Here is a 24566-nt window from a genome sequence, read left to right as displayed (position 1 = left end):
TGGCATCACAGCATTTGCCCATCTGGGTCCTGTGTCATACACCGACACACAAAATGTTTTCCATCTTGAGTTATGGTGAAATGCTCAACTACAGCTGACTTCATGGGAAGCTTCTTTGACATTTTGAATTTATATTTTAAAAAATTTGTCAATCAAAATTTATTTTGAAGTCGGAGTCGGTACATTTCTACTGACTCCACCCAAAATTGCTTACGACTCCGACTCCACTGCCCTGGTATTTACATAAATGGTGCCTTAGTCACTGATATCTCAAAGCCATTAAAGCACTCCTAAGAAAATCATTAAGAATGGTTGTCGCGATAAGTCGTTTTATCTTGATGGGAATGAGCAACAGGGAGCCTTGGGCTTGTGCGCACCTCCCCTCTGTTGAAGCCGTGAGGAGATTGGAAACTTTTGCTTCTTTTTTTAATTAACTGCAGTTTAAGTAGGCTTATTTCAGTCAAACCATAGTGAAGATTTTAAGCTTGCTGCATTCAGTCAAAACAACATATTAGGGTTAGTGAAAATAGAAGTGGAAACTTCTGGTCTCCTCAGCATTGCTGCACCTAGAGTCCAAGTCTTGCTGCAGCTTGTTTCTGCTATGACAAAACATGGTTTATTGTGATTTCCAAATGTAGGTACTGACTGTGGATATCATGTAAGATTTGTTCTTAGAGACATAGGCTAAGACTAAGCCATCTAGATTTGTTGATATGACAGTATTTGGAGACAATTCTGAATCAGCATAGTTTTTATGCCACAGATTGTAGCTCTGTGTAGAAACTGAGAGCAGGTCTTCTATGTGATTTGATAACAGGAAAGACCTACATGCTTGGAGTTGTATCCAATGCCGTCATTGCATAAGCAGAACAGACTCCCTCTTGCCCAACAAGATTTTCCCTTCTTCTTCTTCTCCTTCTCCCTACATCCCCTGAGCACCCTCAAAATCTGTTCCATGGGGCTGGAGGACCCTATGGAGAAGATTGGGGGGGCTGCAGGGAGAGGAAAGGAAGTACAAGTCCCATTGAACGAGTACAATTCCACCCAGATACAATCTCCTTTTTGCATCCAGAATCTTACATTTGTCAGCTCCACCTTCAGTCTGGAGGATAGGTTGTTATCTTTTCATCTCTGTGGTTTAAAAAAAACCAAATCTCCAAATTACAATAAAGCATAAATACTTTGATCATCTCACAATCTATATAAGCAAATCAGTAATAGTCTTGTCCTTGCATTTTTCAAATATAGCTCATACTGGAGAAGAAATGCTCCAATAGTGATAGGCTTATGTTTGCTTACTTTGCCTTTACAGCCTGATACTGGTTTTTTTAAAACAAGGGCAAGTAAAATTTAAAAAAATATAGGGAGTTGAAAGATGCTGGTCACACAGGGTTATGTGCCTATAGTTCGTGTTAATTGGCAGAAACAACAAACAATTCACTGCTAGTTTGACAATAGGATATTGTTTGTTTGTTTTTTAAAAAATTGCTAGATAAATTGCATGCCAGTTAAATGCATTAACAGTGGGCAACAGCCAGCAATGAGTCTTACACTTCCAGTGCAATTTTTGAAGCAAATTTGAAACGATGAGAAACAAGTAATGCTAAAACAAATGGTTTTTGTTTTCAAAATGTAGTGCTCTACAGCCATCATGGCAACATCATCTGAAGAAGTGTTACTAATAGTAAAGAAGGTGCGTCAAAAGAAACAGGATGGTGCTCTTTACCTCATGGCTGAAAGAATAGCCTGGGCACCTGAGGGCAAAGACCGGTTCACAGTCAGCCATATGTATGCAGATATAAAATGTAAGTAAAATGCCTAACACTTGTCTCATCATGTAACTCTAAAACCCTGTTAAACACTGAGCTATTTTGTTTGAGGCATTAGGGATGAGGACTGACTGACTGAGGTCAGGTTCATTGTATATTTTGTTATTACTTGCATTTACTTTATTATATTACCTGCCCCTCACCAGCAGGTCCCAGTGATCTACAGCAGTTTAAAATTCAGTATTAAAAACAATTAAAGCAAATTATATACACAATAATAGGGGGGTCCCGAAAACATACATCCCAAAGGCCAGGGTAAAGTGGTGCATCTTTAGGGTTCACCAAAAACAGTGCAGTAAAGTTGCCAGGTGCATGTCTGTGGGAAGGAAATTTCACAACATATGGGCTGCCCCAGAGAATGCCCTCTCCCTAGCCACCATCCCCTGAACCTCTGAGGGTAGGGAAACTACCAAGAAGGCCTCCTCTGTTGATCTTAACACTCGAGAGGGTCTTTAGGGAGGGAGGTGTCTCTCAGATATTTCAAGCCTAAGTCATTTGGGCTTTAAACATTTAATGTGGGCCCAGAACTAGCAATTAATGCAACTGCTTTAGAACAGGGATAATTTAAAAAAATGAAGACCTGCAAAATTACTGTGTGTAGCTTTCTTTGTAGCTTTCTGCCGTGGGGACATCATTTCCTAGGTACTAGTGGTTTTCAGTATTGCTGCTAACTTTTGCATCACTAAATAGTGTTACTGTTCCATTAATGTGTTACAGAACTGAATGCTCCGTTGCTGCTCCTTACTGTTTGTGATTCTTCTGCTTTCAGAAATAAATTGTCTTTACTGGGAGAAAATCTGTAGGTCTTCCTGGTGATTAGTGGAATGCCATAAATATGGGGAGATGTTATGATTTAGTAACAAGAGTCCATTCCTTGTATGTATGAAGGATTAGAATATGAGCCACAGACTGTCCTCTGAACGGATTTGGATAGCAGTTCTGTGAAAGACATCTATCCATTGAGTGTCAATCAGTGCTCGTTGCTGTTGATGTAAATGGGCATTTAGTAGAATATATTCACCACCTTTCCTTTTTAATCACTGTGTCCTAGGTGGCATCCAAAAAATTAAAAGAGGAGACAGGAGAGGTCTTAAACACCTCCAGGCAGCTACATCTGCCCCTGCATCTTCCTGCTAGCCTTATACCTGCCTGTAGTTGTCATTCATCATCTGCCAAGTCTCTTACTATCAGGCCACGCAGCCCAGCAGCTGAGAACAACTGCCAGTTAACTTCTATCAGCAGCAGAGCTTATATAACAGAGCATCATTCCATGCAGCAGGCTGCCATCCGGCAGATCAACACCAAAGGAGATCACTCTTTTGGGGTCATCACTTCAGAATTGGAAAGAGGGCGAGGGCACTGCTACGTTTTGGTTTTTTGCTTTGCTTTCTTTCTCCATCTGTGGGTATTTTGTTCTTTCTGTTATATGCAACACGCATTTGGGGTGTGTGGAAGGGTGAATTGCATGACACACATTGGTCTTACAATTTTGGGGATGCCTAGTGTGATGCTTTGATATTTTCAAGGAAATAGCGGCATGTTTTTGTTATGTGCCTTCAAGTCGTTTATGACTTATGACGACCCTATTAATTGGTGACCTTCAATAGCATCTGTCATGAACCACCCTGTTCAGATCTTGTAAGTTTCAGGTCCGTGGCTTCCTTTATGAAACCAATCCATCTCTTGTTTGGTCTTCCTCTTTTTCTACTCCCTTGTGTTTTTCCCAGCATTATGGTCTTTTCTAGTGAATCCTGTCTTCTCATTATGTGCCCAAAGTATTATAACCTCAGTTTCATCATTTTAGCTTCTAGTGATAGTTCTGGTTTAATTTGTCCTAACACCCAGTTATTTGTCTTTTTCGCAGTCCATGGTATGTGCAAAGCTCTCCTCCAACACCACATAAATGAGTTGATTTTTCTGTTACCTGTTTTTTTCACTGTCCAACTTTCACATCCACACATAGAGATCGGGAATACCATGGTCTGAATGATCCTGACTTTAGTATTCAGTGATACATCTTTGCATTTGAGGACCTTTTCTAGTTCTCTCACAGCTGCCTTCCCCAATCCTATTACTGTAATGCGCTATATGTGGGGCTGCCATTGATGTTGGTCTGGAAGCTGCAGCTGGTTCAAAATGCAGTGGCACAACTGCTCACTGGGGATATCGCCAACATATCACCCTGCTGCTGAACGAATTGCACTGGCTGCCCATTAGCTGTTGGGCCAGGTTCAAGGTGCTGGTTTTGGTGTACAAAGCACTGTATAGCTTGGAACCAGGATACCTGAAAGATTGTCTTACCCCTTATATACCCAGTCGATCACTGAGCTCTGCAGGTGAAGGCTCCTGCGGATACCATCTTATCAGGGGGTCCATTCTACACAACATAGTAAGCAGATCTTTAGAGTGTTGTGGCATCTACCCTTTGGAATTTCTTCCTCCTAAATATTAGACAGGTACCATTTCTGTTATGTTTTCGGTGCCTACTTGAAGACCTTCCTCTTTCAATAAGTCTTTTAAGTAGAGTCGTTATCCCAGCCTGTGACTGTGTTGGAATTGCTTTTTAATTTGTTTTTAAAGCTTTTTTTAAAAAAGATGTTTTGGTTTAATATGTTTTGTTTTAATATCTTTTAATGTCTGTTTTTAAGACTTTTTAGAGTGTTTTTAGTGTTTTGTTTGCTGCCCTGGCCTCCTTCTGGGAGGACGTTTGGGATATATAAATAAATAAAAGCTGCTGCAAAAATAAGTCATACAGGTCAACACTGCTGTAAAAACAGACTGTTATTTATAGTGCAGTTCCTTTGTTGTTGCACCTATATAAATAAATTTTGGTACCATTTCTGTGATGTCTTTAAATAGGCCAGAAAATCAGTCCTGAAGGAAAAGCTAAGATTCAGCTTCAGTTGGTACTGCATGCAGGGGACACAACCAACTTCCATTTCTCTAATGAAAGTACAGCAGTGAAAGAGAGAGATGCAGTAAAGGATCTTCTTCAGCAGTTATTACCCAAGTTCAAGAGGAAAGCTAATAAAGAACTTGAGGAAAAAAACAGGTAAAGGTCACTATTTTAAAAGAATATTCCCATTGTCTTCTATTTATAGTATAAACCGTTCATTCTTGGTGATTTGTTAAGAGCTGTCTTGCAGTTGTGCCTCATGTATAATGGCTAAGGAATTGGGGGCTCCTGTGCCTAACAGTGACGGTAGCCTGGGCTTGCTTTCCAGGTGCGTAGCTGGTGTACTAGTGGAGCAGGGCATCCTTCTCTACCTTGTCAGAGCTTTTATTGGACCCAGTTTCACTGATTTAATAAAATATGTGATGTCAGGGTGCCATTAGTGCAAGAACATCCACCTGCACCTCTCTTGCCCACGAGCCTCCATATCTGTTCTGGGGACTTCCCAACCAGAGCATATGGGGAGGACACAAGGAGAGCAAGAGGAAGTCCCATTGTGCAGGTGTAAGATCTTGTGCTAAAGGGATGACTTCATTGAATACAACTCATAATTTCTGTATTGGGGTATCAAAACCACACCCACTATGAGGTGAAATTCTGTAGCAATACTAGTCGTGATACCTATGTTTACAGAGCTGTGTCATTCTAAGTAGCAGCTTATAAGATTAATATTACTGGTATTCAAAAGTTGCTTGGTGACTATGGAAAATGAGCTTGAGTGCAGTTCTTTACCTGCATACCTGGGAGTAAGCCACATAAAACTCAGTTGGACTTGTTTTTGAGTAGACATGCATGGGATTGTATGATGTATTTTCCTCTATGTGAAAATAAAAAATGCATTTATACACTACATATCCAGTCCTTCAAACCATGGTGTGCTCATCCATTCCTCCTCCCCTGTCATTCATGACTTAATAAATGAATTCCTGGTTAATCATATCTCAATTCCAGGGGGTGAGAGAGGAGTACATAATCACACTGCCTGTTCCTAATCCTCCAAACTATGGTTTGTAAAAACAGATTTGTCATGTCTGAATGTGGTCAAAGACCCATTATAATTTTTCATTCTAAATAAAAAGCTGTATGCTTCATAGCAAGTAAGTCTTGTATGAATGTTAAATAAGCTATTCTAACTTTTTAAAGGGAGCTGCTCTTGTCAAAGATTGCCCCCCCCAGGGGTCCCTTGACCTCAGCACCCCAAGGGGGTTCTTTGCTTCCGAGAACAGCCCCACTTCCCTGGGGTCACTGCTTCCTGGACAAACTCTTACTGTCCCAGGATTAGTTACACCCAAATACCAATCCTTGAAGGGGGTACACTGTCACCAACCTTTTTGTTTTTAGCTTCTACTCTGAATAAGGGGAATTCAGAGCACTAAGGGAGATCCTAGAGCAGACCTATTGTCACACCCTTTGCTCTAGGGCATTAACCCACACTAATCCATGGTAATCAGTAGCAACCAGTGATCAAGGACTGAATTTAGAGTCATAAGCCCCAAGCAATACACACCATTAATAAAAGGGTAGTTTATTTAAAAGAAAAGAAAGGTACATACAAAAAGAGAGCAGCATATATTTCCTTTAAAGCGGATTACCCTCAACCGGGCTAAATGAGATACATTTGCATAATACTGTGAGAGATTCAAAGCAGACAAAAGAAAATAACAAAAGTATTCTTAATCTGGTTTCATACTCATTTCAAGGTAAAAGCCTGGTTCCCAATGGCTTACAAGCGATTCAAGGTAGCTGGAATAGGGAATGGAAACAAGTAACTGAACGATCACCCTACATTTTTATGGGGTTTAGCTGGCAACAGGGAGGAGGCCAGTTAGCCATCCAAGGCGCCCCTTCAGTGATCACCTTCTTTGAAGATAAGGAGGGCTAGACAGTCGTACCCAGCGGTCCTGATCTGCAATACCCACTCTCTTTGACTTTAATCTCGGGAAGCAGACAACAGATAATAGATAAGGTTCAGTTGCATCTTCTTGACATTAGCAAATTGCCTGTCTGGCACTAAAGCCTTGGACTTCTCCAGCAGAGTATCGCAGGGATCAACAAAGCTCCCAGAATTCCCTCTGGTTAAACTATTTTAGCTTGACCAACTTTAGCTCAAAGTTAGCTATTCTTGACAGCTCCTGAATTCCAAATGGTAAAAAGCAGCTATTCTGTAAACATATGCAGAATTTTTCTCAGTGAAGTAATTCATCAGATTTACTATAAGAAATATCTGGTTAAGATGTGGAAAAGACCAATACTTTTGAAATGGATTATAAGTATCCCTTCAGAACTTTCAGTTCTACAGGGTTTAAGGCTAAAGTCCTAAACATGCTTACTAAGGAGGAAGCCCATTGAACCCATGCATGCTTCTGAGTAAATGTGAGGATAGCTCTGAATGATTGGGTTTCCTAGGTAGTATTAAAAATACTTTTTTTGTAAAGATCACTGTTAGTTGGAATTCTTGAATTTTTCATCATTATTGTATACCTCTAAAGCAAAGTAAAAACATGTTTAGTTTTTTTTCTTGAAAATGCAGTTACGGTTGAAAAACATGGTGGGTTGTAATCCATTGATAACTTCTGCTGCTGGAAGGAATCTGCCAATAGAATGGGGAAGATCTTTTCATTGTTCCATCTTCCCCCTGTAGTACCCTGCACCTCACCAATCTGTTCTGTAGATTCCTCCACAAATTTGGAAGAGGTGTGTGGGCCATTGCATGGGGCAGGGAAGTCACTAAAAACTGCCTACCTCCCTGTTCTTCTGACATTATTCCCTTAGCAGGCAGTCTTGAATTGGCATATCCTTGTTAAACATTTTAATTGTGTGTGGAAGAATGAGGGACAGTTAGTAATTTTCTTGTTTTTCAAAAGTTACCACTCGTACAACTCATTTGAGTCTCAAAATGCTGTAGTTGCTGTTTGCTTGTAATTTGCACAGTAATTCTACTTTCTAGAATTCAGTAAGTTATCTTTGGAATTTAACATTTGAAACAATTTTAAACCTTCTTTTACCAGAATGCTGCAAGAAGATCCTGTTTTGTTTCAACTTTATAAAGACCTTGTTGTGAGCCAGGTGATCAGTGCTGAGGAATTCTGGGCCAACCGCTTAAGCATGAATGCTATGGATAATTCTACAGCGTCTAATAAGCAGGATGTGGGCATCTCTGCAGCTTTTCTGGTATGTTCATTTTTTAAAAAAATTAAATGTTTGGGCTGCCTTTGAGGGCAAAAGCCCTCTTAACATGGCTTACAAAATAAAAGCATACAACAACATACAGTAAAAAAGCCCCCAAATTGAAAAAATCAAAAATCAATAACAAAGTACAACTAAAATTAACAGCAGCTCAACAAGAATACATCAAGCAGAGACCAAGGAAAACAGTTGAGTCGCCAGAGCTTTCCAAAAAGCCTGTAAAAACAAGGCCTGTTGGAATCCAGGTGGTAAGGCATTCCAAAGCCCTCTCCCTGGTGTCTGCCAGTCTAACTGCTCTCAGAGATGGGCAGGTGAAAACAGCCTGCATTGCTGATCTTAAACTACAAGCAGGCTGATACGGATACAGGTAATCCTTCAAGTAACTCAGGATTTCCTTTTAATGTCACAGTGCCATCTTTTCTAGGTCAGTTCAAGACACTGGTCTTGTTATTTAAAGCCCTGAAGGGCCTGGAACTGGGGTGTTTCAAGGTCTGTCATCTTTGGCATGAACTTACTCATATTCCCAGTGATGTGTCCAGTGCCACGTCTGCTGCAACTTCTTGGGATCAGTTTCAGTTGATGCAGCCCGATGACATGGACAAGGTGCTTGTGATGATGCAGCCAACAACATGTCCTCTCGACCCTTGCCCTTCTTGGCTTATTAAAGTTTGCCGAGGGGGATTGACTGAGTGGATCCAGGGTGTGGTCAATGCATCATTGCGGGAGGGAGTGGTTCCAGCTGCCCTGAAAGAGGCAGTGATCCGACCACTCCTGAAAAAGCCCACCCTTGACCCATTGGTTTGTGACAACTACCGACCGGTTACAAATACCCCCTTCTTAGGGAAGGTGATTGAGAGGATTGTGGCACAGCAATTGCAGGTACTCTTGGATGAAACAGATTATCTTGAACCATTCCAATCTGGGTTCAGGCCTGGCTATGGGACTGAATCGGCCTTGGTCGCACTGATGGATGACCTCTATCGGGAGAAGGACAGGGAGAGTGCAACCCTGTTATTCTTACTTGATCTTTTGGTGGCTTTTGATACCATTGACCATGGTATCCTTCTGGGCCAACTTGGTGAGCTGGGTATTGGAGGCACTGTTTTAGAGTGGTTCCGATCCTATCTCCAGGGTTGTTTTCAGAGAATAACATTGGGTGATTGTCTTTCAGCCCCTTGGTAGTCATGCTGTAGGGTGCTGCAGGGTACCATCTGGCCCCCTATGCTGTTTAATATCTATATGAAGCCCTTGGGAGCAGTAATCAGGAGATTTGGGGTGAGGTGTCAGCAGTACCCTGACAATACCCAGCTCTGTTTCTCTGTAATATCTGAACTGGGAGAATCTGTGCAAGCCCTGGACTGCTGCCTTTACTTGGTAGTGGGCTGGATGAGGGCCAGTAAACCGACTCTGAATCCTAGCAAGACAGAGGCGCTGTGGGTTGGTGGTTCCCTAGTTCAGATTGGTCAGTTGCCTGCTTTGGATGGGGTCGTACTCTCTCTGAAAGAGCAGGTCCATAGTCTGGGGGTGTTCCTGGATCCATCTTTGTTGCTAGAGGCCAGGTGACCTCAGTGGCTAGGAGTGCCTTTTACCAGCTTTGACTGGTAAGACGGCTGCGGCCGTTTCTGGACTGGGATCACCTGACCACTTTTGTCCATGCACTGGTAACCTCCAGGCTCGATTACTGTAATGCGCTGTATGTGGGGCTACCCTTGAGGTTGGTCTGAAAGCTGCAGCGGATGCAAAATGTGGCAGCACAACTGCTCACTGGGGCAGGGTATCGCCAACATGTCGCCGTGCTGCTGAAAGAATTGCACTGGCTGCCCGTTAGCTACTGGGCCACATTCAGGGTTCTAGTTTTGGTGTACAAAGCCCTGTGCAGCTTGGGACCAGGATACCTGAAAGATCATCTTACCCCTTACATACCCAGTCGATCACTGTGCTCTGCAGATGAGTGCCTCCTGTAGATACCATCTTATCAAGAGGTCCATTCTGCACAACATAGGAAGCGGCCCTTTATAGTGTTGTGGCATCTCCCCTTTGGGATTCCCTCCCCTTAAATATTAGACAGGCTCCATCTCTCATCTATTTTTAGCACTACTGACGACCTTCCTCTTTCAACAAGTCTTTTAAGTGGAGACCCTATCCCAGCCTGTGTCTGTGTTGGAATTGCTTTTTAATTTGTTGTTAAAGCTCTTTTTATTTTAAGATGTTTTTAAAGATATTTTGTTTTAATGTGTTTTTAAGGATATCTTGTTTTTATATATTTTAAAGTCTGTTTTTATGATGTGTTAGACTGTTTTTAGCGCTTTTGTTTGCCGCCCTGGATTCCTCCTGGAAGGAAGGGTGGGATATAAATCTAATAAATAAATAATATTCTCTGGAGATCCTTTTCTGGGTGTCCCTGCCTTTGTAGGTTAGGCAGGTGGTCACCAAGAAGAGGGACTTTTCTCTAGTGCCATCCACAATAAAGAACCTTCTCCTTGAGGCATGTTAGCCCGACACCTTCTTCACTATCTTTTAGAAACCAAGGCAAATCTGTCCTGTTGTCTTGGGCTTTTGACCCTCGATTCCCTCTCTTCTCCTTTCCCCCCCCCCTTAACTTTGAATGGCCATAGTTTAAAACAAACAATGGCACACACTGCTCAAAAGTTTCCGCAGCACTCCTGTTACACCATGGATGAAACAAGCCACAGAGTCTTGCTTGTCATGTTGTCAGAAACTAGGCTTATGTAAAGTTAACTATATACCTTGAGCACTCTTTTTTCGTATGTACAATCACTGGGTAGTGATCTAAAGTAATAAACACCATAATCTAGTCCAGGTGCATACATTATATGGTAGGAATGTAGAAATAAGCCTTGCACTTGCACACCCTCCCTTGTTGTTATGTGCAAGTTGATTTGAACTTATGGCAACCCTATGAATCGGCAACCTCCAAGAGCATCTGTTGTGAACCACCCTGTTCAGATCTTGTGGCTTCCTTTATTGAATCAATCCATCTCTTGTTTGGCCTTCCTCTTTTTCTACTGCCTTCTGTTTTCCCCAGCATTATTGTCTTTTCTAGTGAATCGTGTCTTCTCTTATGTGTCCAAAGTATGGTAACCTCAGTTTCAGGACTTGAGGCTTATGTATGTAGGCACTAACATGTACAAGCTCTCAATATACTTTAGCTATTGAACATAACAATATGTCCAAGCCATTTTGACATGTAGTATTGGCATGGGTTGTTGGCTCCATTTAACAATGATTCAGCAGCCATTTTGTAAACTTCTGCAATATTTTTATTCTTGTAGGCTGATGTACGACCTCAAACAGATGGATGTAATGGCCTAAGGTATAATTTGACTTCAGATATCATTGAATCTATATTTAGAACTTACCCTGCAGGTAAATAATCTATTCGGTAGTGAGCTTTATATAGACATAGGTAGCATCCCTAGTATTTATGCACATTGTTCTGACTTTAAATTCAGTATACTTTTTCTTTCAATTTAACCTTTTAAATCAGAAAATGCTGATGCTTTCAGTCACATATTTTTATCTTGCGTGCATTAAATAATATTGACGGGGTTTTTTTTACATTTAAACAATAATGATCGGTCTTCATGGAATCTCTGCTTCTCCAAGGTAACCTAGAATTACCCAATGTGAGAACTTGGCAACTTTGCTTGAACTGCATGATCTTAAGCTAAGGGTTGCATCTGAATCCCTGGACTGGTCTTGGTGTCTCTCCACACTACACCCTCTTCACCACCCCTTTAAGGCGCAGGAGATATAAGTTAGTGGGGCACCATTTTTTTCTTCCTTGTATTGCTGTCACTTCTTCCTCTTGTATTTCCCAGCTTGGAAGTGACTTGGAAAGACTAGAGGGGAAGGAGTAGGTGGCAGAGTAGCACATTGGGTGAATTCAAGTTGGGAAAATTTTGAGAGGAGCCAGAGGATTGAGTGAGGATAGAAGGAAGATTTCCTCTTTCTCTTGCTGACTCATCTTAAACCCTAGTTATCTCAAACAGCTAAGAGGGAGGAAGGATTGGCCTTAGGCCAGTTCCTTAAGAGCACAGGGAGAGAAGAGATTTAGGCTGCAATCCAGTACACACTTACCTGGGAGTAAGTCTCACTGAACCCAATGGTACTTACTTCTGAGTAGACATGTATTGTATTGCAGCTTTAGCCCTTCACCTCCCATTTAAAAGTGGCCCACATAAAATAGCATGTGCCAACCATTCTTGTATCAGTATTACTAGAGAGTATAATAGTCAACTCTGCTGTAATTTGAGAACACTGCCTGATGCCAAATTGGCAGTTAAATTCCCAATTCCTTGTTATTTGTGTGTTTTAAACACCTACAAATAAACAGGAACATGTGAAGCCATCAGAACTAAAAAAAACTGCAATAAAAAGGCCAGTATCAATTTAAATCACATACGTACAAGCACTTATATAAACAGCATAGTGATTCCCAAATAGTGGATTGGGTCAACACCTTGCAGTAGATTACCAGTTTGCCATCACTGAATCATGGACACTGGGGGATGGGAGAAGAGTCTGGATTGACCTTTGACATTCGCTCCCCTTAAATATTAAGACAGGTGCCTTCTCTGTTGCCTTTTCAGTGTCTACTGAAGACCTTCCTCTTCCAGGAAGCCTTTTAGCATACAGGTCTTTCCCAGTGCATCTGCATTGGGATTATTTTTAAAATGCTTTAAAGGTGTTTTGTTTTACTGCTTGTTTTTTGTTGCCCTGGGCTCCTTTGGGAGGAAGGGTGGGATACAAATTAAGTTAATAAATACTGAACAAAAATAAAATCCTGCTTCTGTGTCCTCTTAACAGAACGTTTGGAAAGGAATTAAACCACTTTCATTTCTATTCAGCATTGTTTTTTTTACTGTGTGCTGAGATGTTGTGTGATTTGCATTTGTTTTATGCTGTAAATCATCCTGACATCTGATATGATGAGCAATATAAATATGTTGTAAATGGCTGGATTTTAAATTAAAATACAGTTTCTATTTGTCATGCTTACAGTAAAACTGAAATATGCAGAAAATGTTCCTCACAATATGACAGAGAAAGAATTCTGGACACGATTCTTCCAGTCTCACTATTTCCACAGGGATAGATTGAATGCAGGATCAAAAGATCTTTTTGCAGAATGTGCCAAAATGGATGAAAAGGGTAGGTTCTTCTTTTTTTGCCTCTGGACAGTAACACCCAAGAGTTTCTAGCCAACTTTGCCAGCTTCAGTAATTTTAAAGAAAATAAAACATAGAGGTTGCACCTGATCATATTATAGCTAAGAGTGACCAATGCTGAAATTACTAAAGTATTTGTTGGAGAAGTATTTAACTATTAATTTGTGGTTTTCTTACAGTTTTTTACTTACCATGTTGAACTCTTAAAACAGCTCAATCTTTAAACCTGTTTACTCAGAAGTAAGTCCTATTGCCTTCAATGGTCAATGCTTCCTGACAAGTTAGGATTCCACCTGCATGTTTGAAAGGTGGACACTTTCCATCTTCTATTTTTCCCTTTGGTTATTTTGTATATCAAGGAAGAAGATGGAAGTGAGGAAAGAGACCGTACTTCTAAACCTGATTACAAACTACTACAGGAAACGCATCAGTAATTTACCCTAGTTCACATAGGGTTGTATTAGTGCTGTGCAAGCAGTGGCATTCTGCTCACACAAGGGAGCTTCCTCTCTGCGCGTCTCCAAAATCTGCTACATAGATTTTGGGGGTACAGAGGGGCTGCATGGGAGAGGAGGTAACAAGTTTCTTTCCCCAATCTGAAGTATGTTTCACAAGTAGAACAGCAGCAATGGGTATAACAATGAGAAGTGGCCACCACGCCTTAAAGAGAAGTGGGTACACGTTAAAAATATAGCATGTACATGTCTGTATCACATCAAGTCACTATATGTATATTCATCTTCCACAAGCCTGAGCAAAGCATCTGGCTTGCACATTTCCTCTTCCTTCTCCCAGCGTATGTAGTCAAAAGGACGTCTGCTGAGTTTAGCTTTGGTTTCAAAGAATCTTGATTTAGGATTGAGTATGAATCAGGGATCCTGGTTTATACAATCTTTCATTGCTAAACGAGCCTACTTCAAACCATGACCTATAGTGATGGCTTGTGCTAACAATTGCTGGTTGTAAACCAGGGTGCCGTGTTCATATGCAAAGCGCTAAACTTAGCAGAAGCCTTTCCACCTGTTCAGGAGGGGGAATGGCATAAGTCCATGAAGTGCTAAATTATAGATTTGTTTTAAATCTGAACCCACCCATTGTACAGTTGTCTGCATATTAGCTAGGATCCTGACTAGCTGTCCATGAATGGTAGGACTCCCCTGCAGCCCCCTGCACCACCTCTCTTGCTGTGGAAGGTCTCTCTACCCTCTGGAGCAGATTTCCAAGTGAAAAGGAGATGCTCCCCCCTTATGCTCATGGAGCAGCAGAACCTTTGGATCCAAACCTGTATTGCATGCAGTAGGAAAAGAGAAGCATAGTGCTTTTGCAAGTTACAAGATAGAAGACAGCTTGTAAAAACATAAGATGCTGGTTTGGCTATATGATAAATGAAGGCTTGTTGTGATGGAAATGAGCCTCACCAAGCTTCTGTCTCATGTTCTCCCCCCCCCCCCCCGGTCTCCCAACCCTCTGGAGTTGGGAGAGGATTAAAAGCTTTTGCTTCTATTTTTGAGTAACAGTTAGCATTACATCCAAACCCTAAGGTCAGTCTTAGCTGTGGATGTTGACATAAGCCAGCTTCATAAACCATAATTAAGATTATCTGCAGTTTGTTGGGTTCAAATGAAATAACTAGTTGTGATTAATAAAAATTGAAGTAATACCTTCATTTCTTCCTTGCGGCTGTACTAGAGGAGAAGAAGGAAGGTGTGGAGCGCACAAGCCTAAGGTTTGCTGATGCGTATTCCCATCATGATAAACCATGCTTTATTGTGACATCTGAATTGGCTCACTGACATCTGTAAAGTGTGAAGTGTCAAGTAGCAGTGCTGAAAGCATCAGATCTTCTCATTTCAGTTCTTTATTTGAGTGGTTGGTTGGTTGGGATGCAATCCTATACCTCTATAACTGGCAATAAGCCCCACTGAACTTGCTTCTGAGAAGATGTTATAGTATTGTTAAAATTGTAATGTGTACAGGAATTATACAGCCACAAGAGTGGCTGTATACCATAGCCAGCATGGATTTTTCATATTCCGCAATGTTAAATTGAAAATACCCCCATGCCCTTCGGATGCTTCCCATAAGCTCATTTCAAAACAAAACCTTACAAAACTTACAGTCCTGAACTCAGAAATGCTTGCTTACCAACCCTCTACGTTTTCATGGTGATAGACAAAACACTCAGAGAATCGAGAGTTCAAAGTGTAAAACAAGAAAAAGAATCCAGACCCCTGTTGGACTTTTTTCTGCCAGTGGTCTCATAATTTGTTGAAATTAATTAAAAATCAGCCATGTTCACAGAGTACCTGTAACCCTATTACTGACCTTGCCCCATACGCTGACCTTCATCTTCTGCAGTTTAATTAATTTAAGAAATTTAACATTAAAGTCAATGATAAGCATGGGCGTGCTCAGTAAGAACCAGCTGTCAGTGTTCTAAAAGCCAGACTCACAGCTGCTTGGCTAATCAGGTGGCCACCCCCACGCCAGACATTTATTCCACTTTAGACAGTCGTGGCTTCCCCCAAAGAATTGTGGGAAGTGTAGTTTGTGAAGGGTGCTGAGAGTTAGGAGATTCCTGTTCCCCTGACAGAGCTCCAGTGGCCAGAGTGGTTTAACAGTCAGCCCCTCTTCTGGGGATTTTATCTCTGTGAGGGGGGGAATAAGGTGTCTCCGATTCACAAACTGCACTTCCCAGGATTCTTTGGGGAAGCCATGACTGTCTAAAGTGAAATAAAGGTCTGATGTGGATGTGGCCAGTGACAGCTTTGGTTTAAATTTGGGTGGGAGACTGCACGTGCCTGCTGTAGAATAAAATTGTGGAGGAAACCCTGAAGAACCATGATATTGTTAGTGTTTTCCTTTTGGAAAGGAAAGGGGCTTTGCCTCTGCCCAGTGCTCGCCCATCCAGTCTCATCTCCCCTTCTTTCCCTTCCCCAGATCAGTTTCACCTATCCTAAGCATGATTATACAGGAGTAAATCCCATTGAACTCAAAAAGCATGCAAATGATCAAACCTGCCGTTTTCTGCTCCTCCCCCTTCCTTTGCCCCTTTCCTCTCCTCTCCACCTCCTCCTCCCCCCTCATGGTCAGTTTTACCTATCCTAAGCATGATTGCATGACAGTAAACCCGTTGAACTCAATAAGCATGCAAATGATCAAACCTACCCTTTCTTCCTCCTCCCTCCTATCCTCTCCTTCCTGCCCCTACCCTTCCCCCCCAAAAAAATTGTTCCAAGCTTACACAGGAAGTGGATTGGACTATGAAAGACCAATGCAAATTGTGTTTGTATTTTTACAGATGTGTAGGGCAGTACAGTATCTCAGAGAGGAGGTCAGGTCTCCTGCTCCCCTGGTGCATTCACTATTGCTGCCTAATTTCCCTGCTTTTTAAAGTTTGGTAGAAATACCTGTTGGCTATAAGTACGTTCTTAAATGGCAAGGGGTTATTTGCCTATTAGTGCAACGTTTTTAATGTTGTGGAAAACAAAATACAACTGGCTGTTGATGGGGATATCAGATATTGTCAGTCAAAATTGCACTGGAAGAATTAATAACATAAGATACATGACAGCAAATATATGCTATAGTAAAAAGTCCTTGGATGCATTCAAAACATTTCTGAGAGTTTCTAAAATAACTCTTGAATTAGTCTTGCAGTTTGAGGAAACTTACATTCTCCAAACATAGGGAATTTGCAAGGTTTTAAGCTTTAGGTTTGAGTTTGTCAATAGTTCATGCTGCTCAGCAACAAGATATTTGAAGCCATTCCATTATGATTTTATTAATGCGGAACAAAATTATGTAAATTCTACATCCAGACATTTCTTGGCATTTAGTGTTTGGACATAAGCACTGAATCAGAATTCTTTTTTTAAATGCTGTATTGGCATTTGTATCTTTATTTGAAAGTTTAAAATTTATTTTACGTGTATTTTAATATTGTAGATCGTTATGGAACAAGCAACATTTTTTGATTAACTGTAAATAGTTCTGTGATTTGGGATTTTTTTCCCTTCCAATTTATTGAACTGGCGATGGGATCATATGAGCATGAATAGATATTAGGAGTTGCTGCGCTGGTTGCTCATAAGATTAGGATGAAAGGTTTTAGCACAAGGCCACAACTAATACTTATGCTGTCACAAAGACCCAATCTTAGTCATGGTATTCAGGGCCAAGTGCCCTCTGGCCTGCCCCCTCCCCCCAAAAAAATAAGTTTACAAGAGTGCGAAGGAGTGGGCAGCAGTGCCTTTCCTCCTGGGCCCCACCATAGAGGCATTGGAGGTAATGTCGATGATGTCACCTGCCTGGCCCAGTGCTGTTCTTGACAGTCCAGGACCCTAAAGTTGTTTTTTTAATGGTGCCATCGTAGGCCCTGGCATTTGCCCTTTCAAGCTGGGTGCTGGTGCTGGTGCTGATGGTCTTAATGATCACCCCTTGCTCTAGCTGAGGCATTTGCATAGTGCTAGTGGGGAGGCAGCAAGGCCTATTGCAGCTTCAGTACAAGTAGAGGATCCTCATGGCTCCTTGGAACAGTGGTCACTCATAGAGCCTTAAGCATAAGTTGTTGGCTATTATCTACACTTTGTGGCTGCTCTGCCCCGCTTGCCAAGCTGACACTTGCACTGTTAGGCTGAAAGACCTATCTCAGTATTACATACAATCTTCCATATATATATGGGATTTTTTCTTCTCTAGGGTTAAAAACAATGGTGTCTCAAGGTGTGAAAAATCCTTTATTAGATTTAACAGCCTTGGAAGATAAATCGTTGGATGAAGTAAGTACAGGTGATTTAATACTATGAATTGTATAATATATAGAGGCTAAGCATAGGGCATATTGTGGAGGTGGGGAGCCACAGGGGCCAAATACAGCTTTTCAGGTCTGTATCTGGCCCTCGGAGCTCTCTCCAAGCAATACCTCTTCCTCAGCCACACATCCTCTCACCTGGCCATGCCTCTCACCTGTCTTTCACACCCTCCATGAGCGTTTTTGCATGACTGGAATGTGTTCTTGAAGTCGGATAATGCCTCCTGCTTGTCTGCATGGAGGCTGGGTGTGTGTGTGTAGAAACAATTCTACTGTGCAGAAATAAAATTTACTTTCATTGCATCATCTACTTTTATCTCTGACCCCGCCCACCACTGACATGTGACTTTTGGAAAGTTGTCCAAAAGATACTATAGACCTAAGATTGAAAAATGTTGCCCACCACTAGTATATTGTCAGGTTCCATAATTTGGTTTGCCATGGCAAGTATGATAAATCCCACCTTCCCTTCCCTTATTGACTTAGCTTTCTCATCGGAAAAACATTTCCTCACTTCAGAAAGAATACTTGCCATTGGACAATAATGATATGGACACTAGTAGTGTGATGATTCTCTTATGTCATGTTCAGATCAGGGTAAGAGATTTAAAGTTTGGGATAACATTTCCCAGTAGTCATCTTAAATGTCATATTGTTACATTGACCAAAGTCTTCATTTTAATGACTGTTTTCTCAATGGGATTGTTCTATTGTATATTTTAACTAAGGACATCCATATTTTAATGCTTTAATGGGATTACTTTATTGCGTATTTTTAATTACTGTGTATTTTAATAATATGTAATTGGTTATTATATTTTATAAACCATTTTGTGGCCTATTTTGGCATTTAGCAATATATAAATTAATATTAATAAAAGTTGAGTTGAAATATTATAGGACCACAGTCAGTCATGGCCCTATGTTAAAGAGAGCTAGGGGAATCTTTCTGTCATTACAATAATCTCTACTTAATGGCTTCAGTCTGTTGAAATGGGCACAGAGGAGTAAATAATCACAAGAGACAAGTTCACTTGTGTCACAATCTGCTCTAAGCCACATTGCAAAGCTAATAGTTCAGCAATTCTGAATTCAAATTTTCATCTACCATGATGCAGAATGTCTTGCTCAAACATTTCATAATTGCTTTCTTTGCAGGGGTATGGTGTTTCCTTGGCACCTTCCACATCCAATTCTGCAAAATCAATAAGGGAAAGTAGCAATGCTGCCATTATAAAGCGCTTTAACCATCACAGTGCCATGGTCCTTGCAGCTGGGCTCAGAAAACAGTAAGTTTCAACACAGAACAAAATTTAAACCAAGCAAGAGTACTGTAGGGCTGGAAGGAACCTGCTAGTCAGTCAAATTCAAGAATTGTTGAAATGAAGCAAGCTGGATCCATCATCTCAAAACACTTCAAATCATGTAATCATTTGCCCAAGTTCATAGTGTGCTGAAAGCAAAGCAGAGGAGAAATTAAATATTTCAGTGAAGAAAAAATACTTTTTAGGTACATCAAGTGTCTGAAGCATTAAGTGAACTATACCACATTGTCCTATGTGGTCATGGGATATGCTGGCCAGTGGAAACTAGAATTACAAACTTCAGTATTGCCATGCAGTATCTGAGGCAATGTCTTAATTAAGTTGTAGCACCAAAACACGTTTTGCCCATTGGGGAGTGCCCAAGTATGATCCTACATTGCTTCCTCCTCTCTTGTGCATGGGCTTGCTGTACCAGCACTTGTGGTTTTGCTCCTCAGTGTTTACTGTGACATACTGCTCGGCAAACTCTGTTGCCAAATCAGTTTCCAAGCCCACTAATATTTGTGGCTTCTAATAGCTTAGTCAGTATTTTGAATAGATAAATATAGCAAGTAATAATTTAACAGTACGAGCATCATGACAAACAATGGGTAGCAAGAAGTAAAGCAGGAAGGGGGGAAGGGAGGGCATGATCCCTCAAGTTCCCCTGAACAATAAACCATGGTTTGGCATTGGATTTAAGTTGAATTGCTATGAGAGGATACAAACAAATACTGACATCTAGCAAAGTCTAAATAAGCCAGCTCTATTTGTGCTGATGTTTAATAATTTAAATAAAAATGTTAAAGTAAGAATCAGAATAATATTGAACTAAGTTACATTCAGAGTAAACCCAATGAAATTGATGCACTTAATTAACAAGCCCATTGATTTCATTGGGTCTACTCAAATTTAATCTAACATTGGATCTCACCCAAACAATTAGCCCACCCTTCACCAAAAATTCCAGGGTAGGTTTCATCATAATAAAACAGTAACATACTAAAACAGTTCCAGTATTAAAATAACTAATAGAGGATGAACAGTAATGTTTCTAAAAGCTCAGGCTTCTGCAGTTACTGCATTTGTTAGTACATTTTTTAAAAGACATTTTTAAAGATGTTTTAATATATTTTAATGTATGTTTTTATGATGTTTTAGTGTTTTTGTTTGCCACCCTGGACTCCTACTGGGATGAAGGGCGGGATATAAATTTAATAAATAAAAATAATAATCATTTGTATCCCATCTGTCTTTCATCAAATAACTGAAGGCAGTTTACATGGCTCAAGGGGCTGCTTCAAAAAGGAAACATATCTTCTTATCCCGGGCCAGTGTGCTTGCAGAAGTGCTTTTTACTTGTGCATAGAGATGAGGAGTTGAATCCTGACCAGTGTGTAGATCTAATTAAACTTGAATGGTTTAAGAGGACATAATGTAGTGCCTAATCCATGCTTTTCAGAGAAGCACAGAATGATCACTACAGTGAGGCCAGCAGTATGGACGGAAACTCCAGGGATTCAGATTTCTTTCAACCACCAGTAAAAAGGGTAAGGCTGCCTGTGTGATTCTAAAATAACACAGATTACACAAATTTTGTTCCTTGGAGAATGCAAGGCCTGCTTCTCGTGTAATAATCTACAGAGCCCTGACTGTGTCTGTCTTAACAGGTAAAGCTGCAAGAATCCATTGAGTATGAAGATTTAGAAAATAGCAACAGCATTAAAACTATTGCACTAAACCTAAAGAAATCGGATAGGTATGTTCTGCAGGCAAAATAAAGTTTTTTGGTTCTTTTGACACAGTGGTGCCAAAATTATGATTGCAAAAGAATCATTGTTCCCATTGGCTTCTTTTCTGTACATCTTAGACATATATTATTTCTTTATCTTGTCAAAAGCAAAATGCTTATGTATATAGTGCTTTCAGTTACATATTTTATAACACAAAATAAACAGGGACCCTGACTTTACTTACAGTTTAACAGACACAAGCAGAAAAATGGGAAACAAGGACAGGAATATCTATGGCTGGATCCAAAGGTCCCCTTCTCCATGCTGAAAACACTTTCATGGAAGGCTTGCTTGCACTCAACACTTACAGCACCGTGTGAGGGAAAAATGAAACTAATTCCAGAGATGGTCTGTTTGTGCCAGACCTTTGTATAAGCAGCAGCAGAAGAACGGCTGTAGAATGTCACCATGGCAGTACTGCTGATTCCTGTACATGCTTTTCAATAAGCATTTGCTGAACCCTAGCAATTATTTTCCTTCTACTAAACAGTCATTGTTGCATCTAGCACTTAGGCCTAAATCCAGAATAGAGCTGGTATGCTTAAGCACTTTGATTTCAGTGGGCGTGGTTAGAGTGTTAGACTATGACCTGGGAGACCAGGATTCGAATCTCCACACAGCCATGAAGCTCACTGGGTGACCTTGGGCCAGTCGCTGCCTCTCAGCCTCAGAAGAAGGCCATGGTAAACCCCCTCTGAATACTGCTTACCATGAAAACGCTATTCGTAGGGTCGCCATAAGTCGGAATCAACTTGAAGGTAGTCCGTTTCCATTTTCAAGCAAGCCTAAGTCTCTGGATTTAGGGTATAATCTTTTTTCACTTGCTAAGATAATTAGATGGTTTGAAAGTAGTTGCAATATGTTATTGGCCAATGTATTCCTCTCCTTATCACTTTGCTGAGTATTTTAGTATTTTCTGAAAAATAAACTACACTGCAAATTACCCAAATAACCAAAACCACTTGGCTGCCTTGCAGTGGAGGATTTTATTTTTGTTTGCAGTATCTGAAAACCATTAAGCATCTCTTTTAACAAAACAAATTGTTGATTGAGAGTGAGCAAAACAAAAGATGTTAATGCCTGCAAAGCAGTCCCAAAATTTTAATTCTAAATTTAATTTCTCTGGTCAACAGGTATTATCATGGTCCAACACCAATTCAGTCACAGCAATATGCAACTAGCCAAGATATTATTAATTCTTTGTATAGTATTAGAGAAGAAATGGAAGTTTATGAATCCAAACTAACTCAGGTAGGATACAAGTGTTTGCTTTATTAAATAAAATAAAACACTAAAATTGTATTGTGAATATTTATGTAATTAGAAGATTTGGTATCGATTGATGCTGTTCTCTCAACTTCAGGGATGGAGTGAAAATGTTATGTATGTTTACATATTGTGAAATGGTATCAGAATTGTGCTTAACAAGCACAGGATATTTAGGTTGCACATGTGTGTTTAACTATTGGTTGTCATGATTTGCCTAATTGTAGCAACTATTATCGAGTCCACTGCAGTCTTGCAAACTGTGATAGCCACATGTGTAACCCTGTTCTCCTGTGAATATTTATTCATTCAGATTGCACGATCAGTATTCATGGTGATTTACAGAAGACAATTGAATAGGCTGTGGCTGTAAGGACATTACAATCTCAAAAAACTGAGGCAGTAAAACAACTGAGGAAGGGAATAGAAGGCAGAAGTTAAATGAGGAAAGGATATGCAATTATTTCAGTATACTTAGGCTTAGTTATGGTCAGCCATGGAACTGTGTCATCGTTTTTGCAAGTGGCACTTCCCTGTGAATGCTGACTGCAGCCCTCACTGAGTCTACACAGCTGAAACATTTAAGGTATTAAATCACTTCAAAGATAAATTCAGGACTCCAAAGTTCTAGGACATCCACAGAAAATATATCTGTGTAACCTTGTCAGATGGCTATTAGAATGCACATAATATGGCTAGGTTCACTCAGATCATAGATATTGTGTTGGAATATATGAAGAAGGCGGTCTCGGGTACAAAGGAACTAGACCATTTTGATATGATTGCATAACGTGATGATGAGTATCCCTAGGATGTAACTACTGAATTAGAAAAATTATAGTACTTAGCTGTTCATTCATTTGCTCTTTTTTGTGGTGTCTCCTTATATTTGGAACTCCCACTCCACCCACCATGCAGTCAGCAGGCAAAATATGAAAACTTGCCTTTTTAAAAACTGCACTTTCAGACTTTAGATGTGAGCATAACACACACACCCCTTATTAACACATGACTTGATTGTCCTGTTTCTGCTGTTTGGCTAGACTGTGTAAAGTGCCATGGGAATTGTTATGGCTGAAGGGGTCTATAAATATAATATCCACTTGGGGTGGTGTAACAAGAGGTGTAATTCTTGTAATATGGCATATAATGACAACTCAGATGGTATCCATGGATTGGGGGGGTGCTATTGTGACTGAACTATTTTTTGTCTGTTTTTCAAGGTTATCTCAAGCGGTGCTGCAAGTAGTACTATCACAGCCCTTTCACCTGGAGGAGCACTTATGCAGGGTGGAACACAGCAAGTCATAAATGATGTTCAGTCTGAGTTGAAACACCTGTATGTGGCAGTAGGCGAGCTGTTACGACACTTCTGGTCCTGCTTTCCTGTTAACACACCATTCCTAGAAGAGAAGGTAGGAAAAATCTGTAAGAGGACTTTGCTTATCACTGTCTTTATTGATATTGCAGCAGTCTGTTCTGTAATGAAGTGTGTCTGCTGGGAACTGTTGATTAAAGATACAAATGCTCCCACTAATGAATGGCGGGCCACATGCAAAAATTCTGTTATGGGTGGATAGCATATATTGATATATATGGCTGCCTGTGGAATAGCATCCTGCAGGAAATTTGCTATTGGAGTAAATTTCGTACTGACTGACTGAGCCTTCTAATCCAGTCGTTTTTTCAGATAACTCCAAATCTGTTACTGTCTACTAGGATTATCAAATCTTGAAAAATAGGATATAAAAATGATTTCACTACCTTGAAGGTGAAGGTGTCCCCACACTTACAGTGCGAGTCGTTTCCGACTCTTAGGATGCCGCCTTGCGACGTTTTACTAGACAGACCATATATATGGGTTGGGATTGCCAGTTCCTTCCCCGGCCTTTCTTTACCCCCCAGCATATGCCGGGTACTCATTTTACCGACCACGGATGGCTGGAAAGCTGAGTGGACCTTGACCCCTGTTACCGGAGATTTGACTTCCTCCTTCTGTTGGAATCGAACTCCGGCTGTGAGCAGAGCTTTCGGCTGCGTTACCGCTGCTTACCACTCTGTGCCACGGAGGGTCTTTCACTACCTAAGTGTTGCATATTAATTAGCCATTTCATATAAAGACTGCGTTCAGACTTTATTGTGTTTGTTTAACCAATTAAAATGGTCGTGCTTCTGTTCCGATTTCTAAAATGCCTTTCACACTGCAATGCCTGTTCTGTTAAGGAACTGT

The 24566-nt window shown here is 40.6% G+C and overlaps 1 protein-coding gene across 4 annotated transcripts in view; it reads left to right on the top strand.

The window, feature by feature from the left end:
* Positions 1–24566, top strand: part of GTF2H1 (general transcription factor IIH subunit 1) — a 46462-nt gene that overhangs the window by 10398 nt on the left and 11498 nt on the right. For all 4 annotated transcript variants that reach the window (XM_061610215.1, XM_061610213.1, XM_061610214.1 and 1 more), the window contains exons 2-12: positions 1637–1805; positions 4689–4881; positions 7791–7953; positions 11262–11355; positions 12994–13143; positions 17862–17941; positions 19132–19262; positions 20740–20827; positions 20948–21036; positions 22204–22321; positions 23560–23751. In XM_061610215.1, coding sequence (XP_061466199.1) covers positions 1652–1805; positions 4689–4881; positions 7791–7953; positions 11262–11355; positions 12994–13143; positions 17862–17941; positions 19132–19262; positions 20740–20827; positions 20948–21036; positions 22204–22321; positions 23560–23751 — 1452 coding nt within the window. In that variant the 5' untranslated portion in view covers positions 1637–1651. The remainder of the gene's footprint in view (positions 1–1636; positions 1806–4688; positions 4882–7790; positions 7954–11261; positions 11356–12993; positions 13144–17861; positions 17942–19131; positions 19263–20739; positions 20828–20947; positions 21037–22203; positions 22322–23559; positions 23752–24566) is intronic.

The sequence above is a fragment of the Rhineura floridana genome, chromosome 2 (assembly GCF_030035675.1).
Source record: "Rhineura floridana isolate rRhiFlo1 chromosome 2, rRhiFlo1.hap2, whole genome shotgun sequence".
NCBI lineage: Eukaryota > Metazoa > Chordata > Lepidosauria > Squamata > Rhineuridae > Rhineura > Rhineura floridana.
Note: the sequence above shows the minus strand (reverse complement) of the source record. Positions and strands in the feature narration are given on the sequence as shown.